The 14905-nt window shown below is 38.4% G+C and overlaps 1 protein-coding gene across 15 annotated transcripts in view; it reads right to left on the reverse strand.

Annotated features, from left to right (window-relative positions):
* Window positions 1-14905, reverse strand: part of CCDC18 (coiled-coil domain containing 18) — a 146800-nt gene that overhangs the window by 56708 nt on the left and 75187 nt on the right. For all 15 annotated transcript variants that reach the window (XR_010321460.1, XR_010321459.1, XM_064282247.1 and 12 more), the window contains 3 exons: window positions 14415-14558; window positions 11922-12125; window positions 9903-10040 (listed from right to left, as the gene is read on the reverse strand). Coding sequence is in view for 13 of the 15 variants with exons in the window: in XM_064282247.1 (XP_064138317.1) it covers window positions 9903-10040; window positions 11922-12125; window positions 14415-14558 (486 nt within the window). In the remaining 2 variants the exon portion in view is untranslated. The remainder of the gene's footprint in view (window positions 1-9902; window positions 10041-11921; window positions 12126-14414; window positions 14559-14905) is intronic.

A 14905-nucleotide genomic window follows, 5' to 3' on the forward strand; every position in this document is an offset into this window, starting at 1 on the left:
AGAATCGCTTTTCATTCTCAAAAGCATTGCCTTTTAGATGATAAACATGGCTTTGGGTTTGTTTACAGATGAAATCAAATTGGCCACAAGCTTATAATTATTCAAGGTGATAATAAACACAGGAGGATTTATACTATTTTTCACCTTTGAATATGTTTAAAATTTTCCACAACAAAAAGTTAAAAAACATTGCATTCTCACCCAAAAAAAGAGCTTCTCAATTATTAAGTAACTTGGCTGACAGTATTTTTTTTAAAATGCTGATGAAAATTACTGATTTCCTTTTTTAACTCTCCCTCACTTTAATAATATACTCTCTCATGTTCACACAGACTGTATATATACACGCCTTAAAAATAAATCTGTTAACTACCAAAGAGGAGGAAAACAATTACATATTTTTATATCATATACATAAAATATTATTAATTATTAAACAATACTAGAACCAATTTTTTACAATTTATTTTTATACTATCTGCTTAAAATTTTGGGTGGCTTACAAAACTAATAGTAAAAAATTTGATAATTACAGATAAAAACAGAATACCTGTTGCCACCGAATAGATTCTGACTCATAGTGACTCTATAGTACACAGTAGAACTGCCTCACAAGGTTTCTAAGGAGCAGCTGGTGGATTAAAACTGCCAACCTTTTGGTTACCAGCTGAGTTCTTAACCACTGTGCCACCAGGGCTCCAAAAACAGAATAGAGACTATATAGTAAGTGTAATGAGTAGTTATTGGCAAACATTTGAGATGGATTAATTATTACCGATGGTCACTGTTATGGATTGAATTGTGTCCCCCAAAAATGTTTGTAAACTTGGCAAGGTCATGACTCCCAGTATTGTGTGACTGTCCACCATTTTGTCATCTGATGTGATTTTCCTATGTGTTGTAAATCCTACCTCCATGATATTAACGAGGTAGGATTAGAAGCAGTTATGTTAATGAGGCAGGACTCAATCTACAACAGTAGTTTGTATGTTGAGTCAATCTCTTTCGAGATCTAAAAGAAAGATGCAGGCAGAGAGATGGGGGACCTCATACTACCAAGAAAGCAGAGACAGAAACAGAGTGCGTCCTTTGGACCTCGGGTTCCTGCACTGAGAAGTTCCTAGACCAGAAGATTAATGACAAGGACCTTTCCCCAGAACAGGGAGAAAGACTTCCCCTAGAGCTGGCACCCTGAATTTAGACTTCTAGCCTCCTAAACTGTGAGAGAATAAATTTCTCTTTGTTAAAGCCATCCACTGTGGTATTTCTGTTATAGCCATACTAGATAACTGAGACAGTCACTAAGTTGAGCAGTTACTATCAATTAGTTATGTTGACTCTGACTGCATTGACATTTGTCTCTGAAGACCAAGGGCTGATACCTCTTAGCCTGAGAGCTGGATTCAGCTTACAAATGTGTTTTGTTTGGCAGACACAAAGTTTTCAAATACATCTGAATCTAAGTGCACTTAAGCCAGATATGGTCCTCTCAAGTCCCACCAATCTTCAACAAAGATGTTACTAAACTGATCTTTGAAAGGAGTTTAATATAAATGTATTTGCAATGCCTGCCATACAGAAAGATGCTTTATAAGAACTATACAAAAGAAGTAATTTATTTAGATCTTATACAAAGATTTTGGATGACATCTTCAAACGCAGTTTTTTAAATGACAGAGAAATATGCTAATCTAATTGATAGCATGGCCCATTTCTACAAGGGCTGAGGATATACTGATAGATGATAAAACACACAGTATCAGGTTCTAGCATTACCTTTCTATCTAACCTAATATCAGAACAAATGTTGGAAATTACAAAGCATTATAGATTCACCCATCTGTCTGTCTGTCGTACCGTGGCGGCTTGTGTGTTGCTGTGACACTGGAAGCTATGCTACCAGTATTTCAAATACCAGCAGGGTCACCCATGGTAGACAGGTTTCAACGGAGCTTCCAGACTAAGACAGAATAGGAAGAAGGTCCTGGTGTTCTACTTCTGAAAAAACTGCCCCAGTGAAAACCTTATGAATAGCAGCAGAACACTGTCTCATACAGTGCCAGAAGATGAGCCCCTCAGGCTGGAAGGCATTTAAAATATGACTGGGGAAAACCTGCCTCCTCAAAATAGAGTCAATCTTAAGAACATGGATGGAGTCAAGCTTTTGAGACCTTCCTTTGCTGATGTGGCTCGACTCAAAATGAGAAGAAACAGCTGCAAACATCCAATAATAATGGGAATGTGGAATGTAGGAAATACAAATCTAGGAAAATTGGAAGTCGTCAAAAATGAAATGGAGACCTAAACATAAAGACTAAAACGATAAAGATCATGGAAGAAAAAGTAGGGACAACCCTAGGAGCCCTAATACAAGGCATAAACAGAATACAAAACATTACCAAAAATGATGAAGAGAAACCAGATAACTGGGAGCTCCTAAAAATCAAACACCTATGCTCATCTAAAGACTTCACCAAAAGAGTAAAAAGATCACCTACAGACTGGCAAAGAATTTTCAGCTATGACATCTCAGACCAGTGCCTGATCTCTAAAATCTACATGATTCTGTCAAAACTCAACCACAAAAAGACAAACAACCCAATCAAGAAGTGGGCAAAGGATATGAACACACATTTCACTAAAGAAGATATTCAGGCAGCCAACAGATACATGAGAAAATGCTCTCGATCATTAGCCATTAGAGAAATGCAAATTAAAACTACGATGAGATTCCATCTCACACCAACAAGGCTGGCATTAATCCAAAAAACACAAAATAATAAATGTTGGAGAGGCTGCGGAGAGATTGGAACTCTTATACACTGCTGGTGGGAATGTAAAATGGTACAACTACTTTAGAAATCTATCTGGCGTTATCTTAAACAGTTAGAAATAGAACTACCATACAACCCAGAAATCCCACTCCTCGGAATATGCCCTAGAGAAACAAGAGCCTTCACACAAACAGATATATGCACACCCATGTTTACTGCAGCTCTGTTTACAATAGCAAAAAGCTGGAAGCAACCAAGGTGTCTGTCAACGGATGAATGGTTAAATAAATTGTGGTATATTCACACAATGGAATACTACGCATCGATAAAGAACAGTGACGAATCTGTGAAACATTTCATAACATGGAGGAACCTGGAAGGCATTATGCTGAGCGAAATTAGTCAGAGGCAAAAGGACAAATATTGTGTAAGACCACAATTATAAGATCTTGAGAAATAGTAAAAACTGAGAAGAACACATACTTTTGTGGTTACGAAGGGGGGAGGGAGGGAGGGAGGGAGAGGGTTTTTTATTGATTAATCAGTAGATAAGAACCGCTTTGGGTGAAGGGAAAGACAACACTCAATACATGGAAGGTCAGCCCAATTGGACTGGACCAAAAGCAAAGAAGTTTCCGGGATAAATGAATGCTTCAAAGGTCAGCAGAGCAGGGGTGGGGGTCTGGGGAACATGGTTTGAGGGGACTTCTAAGTCAATTGGCAAAATAACTCTATTATGAAAACATTCTGCATCCCACTTTGAAATGTGGCATCTGGGGTCTTAAATGCTAACTAGCCGCCATCTAAGATGCATCAATTGGTCTCAACCCACCTGGAGCAAAGGAAAATGAAGAACACCAAGGTCACACGACAACTAAGAGCCCAAGAGACAGAAAGGGCCACATGAACCAGAGACCTACATCATCCTGAGACCAGAAGAACTAGATGGCGCCATGCTACAACTGATGACTGCCCTGACAGGGAACACAACAAAGAACCCCTGAGGGAGCAGGAGAGCAGTGGGATGCAGACCTCAAATTCTCATAAAAAGACCATACTTAATGGTCTGACTGAGACTAGAGGAATCCCGGCGGCAATGCTCCCCAGACCTTCTGTTGGCACAGGACAGGAACCATCCCCGGAGACAACTCATCAGACATGAAAGGGACTGGTCAGCGGGTGGGAGAGAGATGCTGATGAAGAGTGAGCTAATTATATCAGGTGGACACTTGAGAGTGTGCTGGCAACTTTTGTCTGGAGGGGGGATGGGAGGAGAGAGAGAGGGAAGCTGGCAAAATTGTCACGAAAGGAGAGACTCAATACGGGGAGAGCAAGTGGGAGTAGGGAGTAAGATGTATGTAAACTTATATGTGACAGACTGATTGGATTTGTAAACGTTCACTTGAAGCTTAATAAAAGTTAATTAAAAAAAAAATGGAATGCATAAACATCGATACCCTAGGCATTAGTGAGCTGCAATGGACAGGTATCGGCCATTTTAAATCAGACAATCATATGGTCTACTATGCTTGGAATGAAAAGAGAAATGGTGTTGCATTTGTCATCAAAAAGAATATTTGTAATTGGTCTCCACCCACCTGGAGCAAAGGAGAATGAAGAACACCAAGACACAGGGTAACTATGAGCCCAAGAGACAGAAAGGGCCACATAAACCAGAGACTACATCAGCCTGAGACCAGAAGAACTAGATGGCGCCATGCTACAACTGATGACTGCCCTGACAGGGAACACAACAAAGAACCCCTGAGGGAGCAGGAGAGCAGTGGGATGCAGACCCCAACTTCTCAAAGAAGACCAGACTGACTAAGACTAGAAGGACCCTGGTGGTCATGGTCCCCAGGCCTTCTGTAAGCCCAAGACAGGAACCATTCCCAAAGCCAACTCTCAGGACAGGGATTGGACTAGACAATGGGATAGAAAATGATACTGGTGAAGAATGAGCTTCTTGGATCAAGTAGACACATGAGACTATGTTGGCATCTCCTGTCTGGAGGGGAGATGAGAGGGCAGAGTGGGTTAGAAGCTGGCCGAATGGACACGAAAAGAGAGACTGGAGGGAAGGAGTGTGCTGTCTCATTAGGGGGAGAGCAATTAGGAGTATATAGCAAGGTGCATATAAATTTTTGTATGAGAGGCTGACTTGATTTGTAAACTTTCACTTAAAGCACAATAAAAATTAAAAAAAAATTTTTTTCAAGCTCTATCCTGAAGTACAACCTTGGAATTGGATAATATTCATATGCCTACAAGGAAGACCAGTTAATATGACTATTATTTAAATTTATACACCAACCACTAATGCCAAAGATGAGGCAACTGGAGAATTTTACCACCTTCTGCAGTCTGAAATTTATCTAACATGCAATCAAGATGCACTGATAATTACTGGTGATTGGAATGCAAAAGTTAGAAACACAGAAGGATTGGTAGTCAGAAAATACTGCCTTGGTGACAGAAACAATGCCGCAGATCGCAAGACAGAATTCTGCAAGACAAATGACTTATTCATTGCAAATACCTTTTTTCAACAACATAAATGGTGACTATACATGTGGACCTCACCAGATGGAAAACACATGAATCAAATCAACTACATCTGTGGAAACAGATGATGAGAAAGCTCAATATCATCACTTAGAACAAAACCATGGGCCAACTGCAGAAGAGACCATCAATTACTCATATGCAAGTTCAACTTGAATCTGAAGAAAATTAAAACAAGTCTGTGAGAGCTAAAATATGACACTGAGTACATCTCCCCTGAATTTAGAAGAGATTTGATGCACTGAACAATAATGACCAAAGGCCAGACGAGTTGTGGGATGACATCAAGGACATCATACATGAAGAAAGTAAAAGGAAATTAAAAAGACAGGAAAGAAAGAAAAGACCAGAATGGATGTCAAAGAAACTCTGAAACTTGCTCTTAAGATAGAGTAGCTAAAGCAAATGGAAGAAATGATGACGTAAAAGAGCTGAAGAAAAGATTTCAAAGGACAGCTTGAGAAAACAAAGAAAAGAATTGAATGAAACCAAAAGGGAAGAACACACTCAGCATTTCTCAAGCTGAAAGAACTGAACAAAAAATTCAAGCCTCAAGTTGAAATTCTCAAGGATTCTATGAGCAAAATATCAAACATTGTAGGAAGTATCAAAAGAAGACAGAAGGAATACATTAAGTCACTATACCAAAAAGAACTGGTTGATGTTCAACTATTTCAGGAGGTAGCGTATGATCAAGAAGCAGTGGCACTGAAGGAAGGAATTCAAATTGCACTGAAGACACTGGGGAAAAACAAGGTTCCAGGAATTGGTGGAATACCATTTGAGATGTTCCAACAGATGGATGCAGCGCTGGAGGCACTCACTCATCTACGCTGATAAAGTTGGAAGACAGCTACCTGGCCAACTGACTAGAAGAGATCCATATTTGTGCCCATTCCAAAGAAAGGTGATCCAAGAGAATGCGCAAGTTATAGAACAATACCACTAATACCACATGCAAGTAAGATTTTGCTGAAGCTAATTCAAAAAACATTTGCAGAACTAACAGAAATTCAAACTCGATTCAGAAAAGGACATGAAACTAGTGATACCATTGCTGATCAGCTGAATCATGGTTGAAAGCTGTTGTTGTTGGTTGTTAGGTGTCCTGAGTTGCTGCCGACTCCTAGCCAAATCACGTACAAAAGAACAAAATGCTGCCTGATCCTGCATTATCATCACAATTGTTATGCTTGAGGCCATTGTTGCAGCCACCGTGTCAATCCATCTTGTTGAAGGTCTTCCTCTTTTTCACTGACCCTCAACTTTACCAAGCATGATATCCTTCTCCAGGGACTGGTTCCTCCTGATAACATGTCCAAAGTATGTGAGATGAAGTTTCTCCATTGTTGCTTCTAAGGAGCATTCTGGCTGTACCTCTTCCAAGACAAATTTGTTCATTTTTATGGCAGTCCATGGTATATTCAATATTCTTTGCCAACACCATAATTCAAAGGCATCAATTATCCTTTGGTCTTCCTTCCTCATGTTCAGCTTTTGCATGCATATCAGACGATTGAAAACACCATGACTTGGGTCAGGAACACCTCAGTCCTCTAAATGACATCTTTGATTTCAACACTTTAAAGAGATCTTTTGCAGCAGATCTGCCCAATGCAATGCATTGTTTGACTTCTTGACTGCTGCTTCCATGGGTGTTGATTTTGGACCCAAGTAAAATGAAATCCTTGACAACTTCAAAATTTTCTCCATTTATCATGATGCTGTTATTGATGCAGTTGTGAGGATTTTTGTACTTATGTTGAGGTGTAATCCATGCTGAAGGTTATAGTCTTTAATCTTCATTAGTAAGTGCTTCAAGTCCTCTTCCCTTTCAGCATGCAGGGTTGTGTCACCTGCATATCAGACTGTTAGTATGTCTTTCTCCAATCCTGATGCTATGTTCTTCTTCACACAGTCCAGCTTCTCGGATTATTTGCTCAGCATATAGATTGATTATGTGTGGTACAAGGATACAACCCTTATGCACACCTTTCCTGATATTAAACCACGCGGTATTCCCTTTTTCTGGTTGAACAACTGCCTCTTGGTCTATGTACAGGCTCCACATGAGCACAATTAAGTGTTCTGGAATCCCCATTCTTCCCAATGTTATCCATAATTTGTTATGATCCACAGAGTCAAATGCCTTTGTGTTGTCAATAAAACACAGGTAAACATCTTTCTGGTATTCTCTGCTTTCAGCCAAGATCCATCCGTTATCAACAATGATATCCCTTGTTCTACATCCTCTTCTGAATCCAGCTTGATTTTCTGGCAGTTCCCTGCTGATTTACTGCTGCAACTACTTTTTAATGATCGTTGGCAAAATTTTACTTGTGTTTGATGTTAATGATATTGTTCAATAATTTCTGAATGAATGACTTCCTCTTGGTCTATGTACAGGTTCCACATGAGCCCAATTAAATGTTCTAGAATTCCCATTCTTCACAATGTTATTCATAATTCGTTGTGATCAACAGAGTTGAATGCTTTTTGCTTAGTCAAAAATACAGGTATACATGTTTCTGGTATTTTCTGCTTTCAGCCATGATCAATCTGAGAGAGAAAGTGACATTTCTTCTTCTAAATCCAGCTTGTATTTCTGGCTCCAGGAATTGATGGAATATCCACTGAGATTTTTCACCAAATGGATGAAGGGCTGAAGGTGCTCACTCATCTATGCCAAGATATTTGGAAGACAGAGACCTGTCCAACTGACTGGAATTAACCCATATCTGTGGCCATTCCAAAGTAAGGTGATGCACCAGAAGGCAGAAAATATTGAACAATATCATTAACATCAAACACAAATAAAATTTTGCTAAAGATCATTAAAAAGTGGTTAAAGCAGTATATGGACAAAGAACTTCCAGAAAATCAAGCTGGATTCAGAGGAGGACATAGAAGGAGGGATATCATTGCTGATAAAAGATGGATCCTGGATGAAAGCAGAAAATACCAGAAAGATGTCTACCTGTGTTTTACTGACAACACAAAGGCATCTGACTGCATGGTCATAACCAATTATGGATAACATTGGGAAGAATGGGAATTCCAGAACACTTAATTGTGCTCGTGCAGAACCTGTACATAGACCAAGAGGCAGATGTTCGACCAGAAAAAGGGGACACTGCATGGTTTAAAATCAGGAAAGGTGTGCGCAAGGGTTGTATCTTTTTACCACACTTATTCAATCTGTATGCTAAGGAAATAATCTGAGAAACCGGACTATGTGAAGAGGAACGTAGCGTCAGGATCGGAGGAAGACATATTAATGATCTGTGATATGTAGATGACACAACCTTGCTTGCTGAAAGGGAAGAGGACTTGAAGCACTTACTAAGATCAGTGACTACAGCCTTCAGTATGGATTATACCTCAACACTAAGACTACAAAAATCCTCACAACTGGACCAATAATAGGCAACATTATGATGAACAGAGAAAAGACTGAAGTTGTCAAGGACTTCATTTTACTTAGATCCAAAATCAACACCCATGGAAGCAGCAGTCAAGAAATCAAATGATGTACTGCACTGGCCTAATTTGCTGCAAAAGTAAAGTGTTGAAAAGCAAAGATGTCACTTTGAGCACTAAGGTCTGAATGACCCAAGTCATGGTATTTTCAATCGCCTCATATGCATGCAAAAGCTGGACAATGAATAAGGTAGACCAAAGGATAACTGCTGCCTTTGAATTATGGCGTTGGCAAAGTATATTGAATATATCATGGACTCCCAGAAGAACGAACAAATCTGTCTCAGAAGTAAAGCCAGAATGCTCCTTGGAAGCGATGATGGTGAGACTTCGTCTCACATACTTTGGACATGTAATCAGTAGGAGGCAGTCCCTGGGAGAAGGATATCATGCTTGGTAAGGTAGATGGTTAGCAAAAAATAGGAAGACCCTCAGCAAAAAATAGGAAGACCCTCAGCAAAAAATAGGAAGATCCTCAATGAGATGATTGACACAGTGGCTCCAACAATGTGTTCAAACATAACAGTGATTTTGAGGATGGCACAGAACTGGGCAGTGTTTCACTGTATCGTCACAGGGTCCCTATGAGTGACATGACGCCATCTAACAAAAATAACACAGATTCAGGTCACATGAAATTGCTTATCTGAGTTACTAAATATATCCAGTTAGTTTTTGGCACATGATACTTTATAATCGATGATAGGTGGAAAAAGAGAAGGAGGAGCCAGGCTCTGGTCGAAGAGCTTGACATATATTAATTCGTTTTATCCTCACCACAGTGCTATGAGATAGATATCACTATCATCTCCATTTTTGATAGAGAAGCTAAACTACTTGCTCAAGGTTAAACAACTGCTCACTGATGAGCTGGGATTTGAAACCAGTCTTCCTGGCTCAGGAATTCAAGCTCTTAACTCCACAGTATATTAGCTCACTGGATATGAAGAGAAAGCTGTATATTTAGGCTACCAGAACAATGAATTATGGATCACTATAACGAACATTTAAAAGGCAGACTTATACTTCTGTCCAGATAGGTCAACCCACCTTAGTGGGGGCTAATGGAACTTATTTTTTTACCTCACGATGATAAGCTTCTTTGAGAGATTCTACTTCTGTTGACAATTTCTTGATTTCTGCTTGCATCCTTGCTTCTAATTGAGCTTCACGTACTTGAGAAGCCCCCAGTTCTTCAGCTAAATGGTTTCCATGAACTTCCTTAAAATGACATATTGAGTAAAGGCTACATAACTTGTTCATATAGTTATTATAGCTAAACTAATCCAGTACATAATAGAAATAATTTAATCTTGTATATTATATAAACACACACACAACTTTAACTTATTAAATGGCACACTTTAAAATCTAGACATTTAAGAGACTCCGAAATGAGAGAATATTAGTATACTGCTTGCCATCATAATATAATAAAATTTCATAAACCAATGTGTCCTACAGAAAAAAACTAACGACTGCGGCATGCTGAACTCTGGCAAATAACAGTCTACACTTAGGTATGCCTGTGTACTTCTGCTTACCAGATACATCGTTTGCCTGTCAAGGATCAGTTTGTGTTTTTATCCAAACCTATGCTAGTTGTGCTTGTAATTACATAATTTTATTATACATTATGTACATGCAAAAAGAAAGCTATTTTTATATGAAAATTAAGTTATATGGTTTGGAATAGCTCAATGAAAGTGAAACACAAAAATCTGCTACCCAATTAGAAGTAGTCAAAAGAGCTGTAAAATATTCCAGGAAACCTCATAAAAAATACAACAGATGTTATACTCTGATTGGTTCACAAATATCTTCTAATTTTCCCTCCACTTTAAAGAAACCAAAATTGGAAACTATAGATGATGAAATATGAGTACGGTTATTCTACCTACAAGTAGGTAGAATTCTAATCAAAGGACCCATATATGAAGAATCCAGGCTTTGGCCCAAAATCAAAAGACGTACACATGAATGTATACTTAGAGTTTTGTGTTAAAACATAACATTTAAAAAAATGTATCATTTTTTAATAATTCTGCACTGATTCACTTTTTGATTAATTTATCAGATAAAACTGATTAAACTTCGATACTACTGATAAGGGCAGAAATTAGATAAAATTAGACAGCTTTCCTTTTCCTAGTATACCCCAAGTACTCAATATATCACTAATAAAAATTTCCTATATTCTGTTAATTTAACAACACAGAAATGTGAATAGCAACAGAGTTATGTTAACCAAAATTAAAGGTAAAAATATTTTAACTCAATTCCTATACTGAATTGGTACCATAACAAACACCCAAACCAAACCTGCTGCTGTCAAGTTGATTCCTACTCATAGCAACCCTACAGGACAGAGTAGAACTGCCCCATAGGGTGTCTAAGCAACGCCTGGTAGATTCGAACTGCCAACTCTTTTGGTTAGCAGATGTAGCTCTTAACCACTACACCACCAGGGTTTCTGGTACTATAACGGGGGGCAGAAAATGCACAAGAACTTCTCTAGGGCATCGGTGAGGACGTTTGTTTGCCAGCTGTATCCTCCCCTGCAAAGTATTTTTCTAAGCGCACTATGCTAATTTTGTTTTATAGCAACATGTGGAAGAAGACTGGCAAGGCAGCCCTCCTGAGAGTGTCTTGCAGGGAGAGGGCGGGGCCAGCAAACAAATGCAGGAGCTGTATGTTATTTGCATAAAAATACGGTAACCTCCTACCAAACACTGGAGAAACAGAATTCATACTAGTGCTCTTGCTTTTCAAAGACTGTAGGCTTCATAAAGTTACACATCTAGGTTATAATTTTTTCATTTCTAAGAGTAGCTACAAATATAAGCACTTCTACTCAAAAAATTTTATTTGCTTTATCTCCAAGTGATACTTTAAACTCACTTAAAAGTCTAAAACGCTTTATAAATCAATGTATTGAAAACTAATTAGTTTGGCTAAAACTCAGTTCTGAGAGACTTCCTAATTATACTACAAAATTAGGCTAAATATAACGCAGTTGACTTTTGCAAGAATCATACACTTCTAAAAACTTAATGTTAAAAATATTAATATTTGAATATAATTATTTAGAATAGAAATTACTTTCTCTTTAGAGAGCTGTTTTATTTCCTCCAGCTCACTTGAGAGCCTTTCTATTTCTCTCTGTGCTTGTACTTGTTGACGACGAGCCTCCGCCATTTCTGTATGAGAGTTCTGCAACTGCTCCTGGGTTAGCCTCAAATCTTGCCCCAAATCTACAGTCTCCTTATACTGAGTTGCAATGTACTGTTCCTGCTCTTTCATAACCTGAAAATAAAAAGCATATTTGTAAGTTTCAAAATGAAATGATATAGATAACCTGTTTCTTATACTGATTTCTCTTTTAATAAGTGAATTTCCTCCTCCCAACTAAACCCCTATAAAATTTAACGTGTAATGAAGTATCACCCACTGTGAAAGTGATACTCAGAAAATGTTTTATGCTTTCGTGAGAAGAAAATGAGAAAGTACCATATCAATCAGTAACTCGTATTCACACCTTTTGCATGATTTTAACATATGCAAGTTGACTGCTGTATAAGCCTTTATCATTTAGAATATAACATTTATGACAGAATACACAATAATATATCGAGAAAAAAGAAATTAACATTTGATTAGGTCAGATGAAGAATATACTGGCAAAGGTAGTCAAAAGTCACCAATAATTTACACAGCTGGGTTATTAAGACTATGACCTTATTCCCTGCTAAAGTACAATGTTTCACAGAGGCTGATACTCCCCCTCCCCCTTTTTCTTTTTCCTTAAAGAGAAAAAAAATGTATCAGTGAAGAATAAGTTAGTAATTCCAAACCTGCTGAGTGAGGCAGGTTAGATGGCAGGTGCAAGGTGTAGAATCACCTTGCATAAAGCCATATGACCTTGCTCAAGCTGTACCAACACCTGGGGTTAATGAATGGGGGCTGACCAGACCAAGAGGGATCACCTGGGGCCACGATGCTGACTGAGCCTTACAAAGCATGATAAAATCTATCATGGCCACGTGGTGATGCTGATAAGAGCCCTGAACATGGCGGCTCAGAGGAGCTTCCTGGTTGGTGACCATGCAGAGGTCAGGGTAGCACATCCTTTAGGACATGGAAGCTCCATGCTGCAACCCCTTCCAGACCTCACCCAATGCATTTCTTCATTTGTATACTTTCTGGTGTAATAAATCTATAGGAAATATAGTATACTCTCTGTGAATTCTGTGAGTCATTCCAGTGAATTATTGGACCCAAGGGAGTAGTGGGAGCCAGCTGGTCTGAAGTAGAGGGAGTCACGTGGACTCCCAAGCTTGCAGCTGGTACCCTGAGGGGGATAGAGGAAAACCTTAAATTTGGGGCCAGCTAATCTGAAATAGAAGTCATGTGGACTCCTGAGCTTCTGGCTGCTACCCACTGACCTAGCCCTGGATGGCTAGGGATGAGAGAGAGAAGGGCTGAGTGAGCAGCTGGGGTCTGAACTGAGTAAGAACAGGGGAGTTGAGAGTTCCATAGACTACAGTTGACATGTAGAGTAGGACTTGCTATCTACCACACAAGTTGGCATGAGAAGGGAGTGATTTTAGTCTCACTGGACTGGTTTGCACAGCAGGTTATGGTGCTTGATCTCAGGACTGACGAGGGAGAGAAATGAGTATAAATTACTAGGGCGGTCCTGGTTACTGGAACAGGGGTCCAGGGTTCAATTATGTTATATATTAACATACAAATCATGTAAATATTTTTACTCAGTACTTATATTAGGGAACCTGAAATGATTTGGGCCAGTAAACATTTTTCTCACTGGGGTCTGAATTTGCTCTCACAGACTGATTTATATATATAATTCAACAATTATTGATGTTTACTATGTGACATATACTGTTCCACAGGTGCTGAGGATATAGCAGTGAACAAAGGAGACAGAGTGGCTGCCCATATGGAATTTATATTCTAGTGAGAGGGATGGATAATCAATCAGCCAATCAGTTAAACACAATAAGGAGCTGAAGTTTTAAAGTTGAGTACAGTATTTAAAAAAAAGAAAAAGTTACAACCACAAGAAGCCCTGGGAAGCAAATTCACTTTTCAAAAATGCAAATAAGTAGAATCAGTCCACTGGTCAACACACATGAAATCTGATAATATGAAGTCATCAAACTGCACCTGGAAACTCAGTAAGGCACTAGGCCTCAATAACGTACAATTATCATCTATCTGTTCATTCTCTAGGAGGAGTTCCTCAAGGACAAAGGGTTATATCTTATTAATATCTGTATCTTCAGATCTATTACATAGTAGGTTCTCAAAAAATATTTATTGACAAAATGAGCACATATTGTGGATTTACTATGTGACAGATACCATGCCAGAACCTGTAGGGATTATAAAGATAAATAAGACATTGCCTTGACAATACCTAGACCATCAGAATAAAATATTTTACAAGGCCGAAGACACAAAGAGCCTAAGAATATCTATTGCAGAGTTTCTGAATATTAAAATGAACCAGTTTAAAACATAAAGGATTATTTTACTCTTCAGAGAATAGTACTTGTATAATTTGCTTACGCTTTCCATTTCTTTCATCTTTTGTTGTGTTCTTTCAGCTTCTTTTTTCAGTTGACTTATCTCCTGTTCATTTTGTAGAATCATAAACTCTTTTTCTCGAAGCTGTTCTTTGGCATTTTGTAATTTTTCATTCAAACTTTCTATCTGAATTTTAAACAGATGATCAACATTAAGGTAACTAAGGAAAGATAATTCTTTAATCATAGCCGCATTCCAAGTACGTCAAGTTTTAAACACTCATTTCTAAAATAAGCAAAACATAAAAATGTGTTTTTTCTTAAGATAACCCGTAACTTGGAAATAAACATAAGAATTTTATGCCTAATAAGATGTTTACATGTATACCTAATATACTAAAAAAGTTGAACGTCTCAATCACATTTGTATAGGAAGAAAATCAGGGTATATTAAAATAACAAAGGAAGGAGCCCTGGTGGCGCAATGGTCAAGCACTCAGCTGCTAACCAAAAGATCAGGAGTTTGAATCCACC

This window comes from Loxodonta africana, chromosome 3, assembly GCF_030014295.1.
Source record: "Loxodonta africana isolate mLoxAfr1 chromosome 3, mLoxAfr1.hap2, whole genome shotgun sequence".
In the NCBI taxonomy this organism is placed as follows: domain Eukaryota; kingdom Metazoa; phylum Chordata; class Mammalia; order Proboscidea; family Elephantidae; genus Loxodonta; species Loxodonta africana.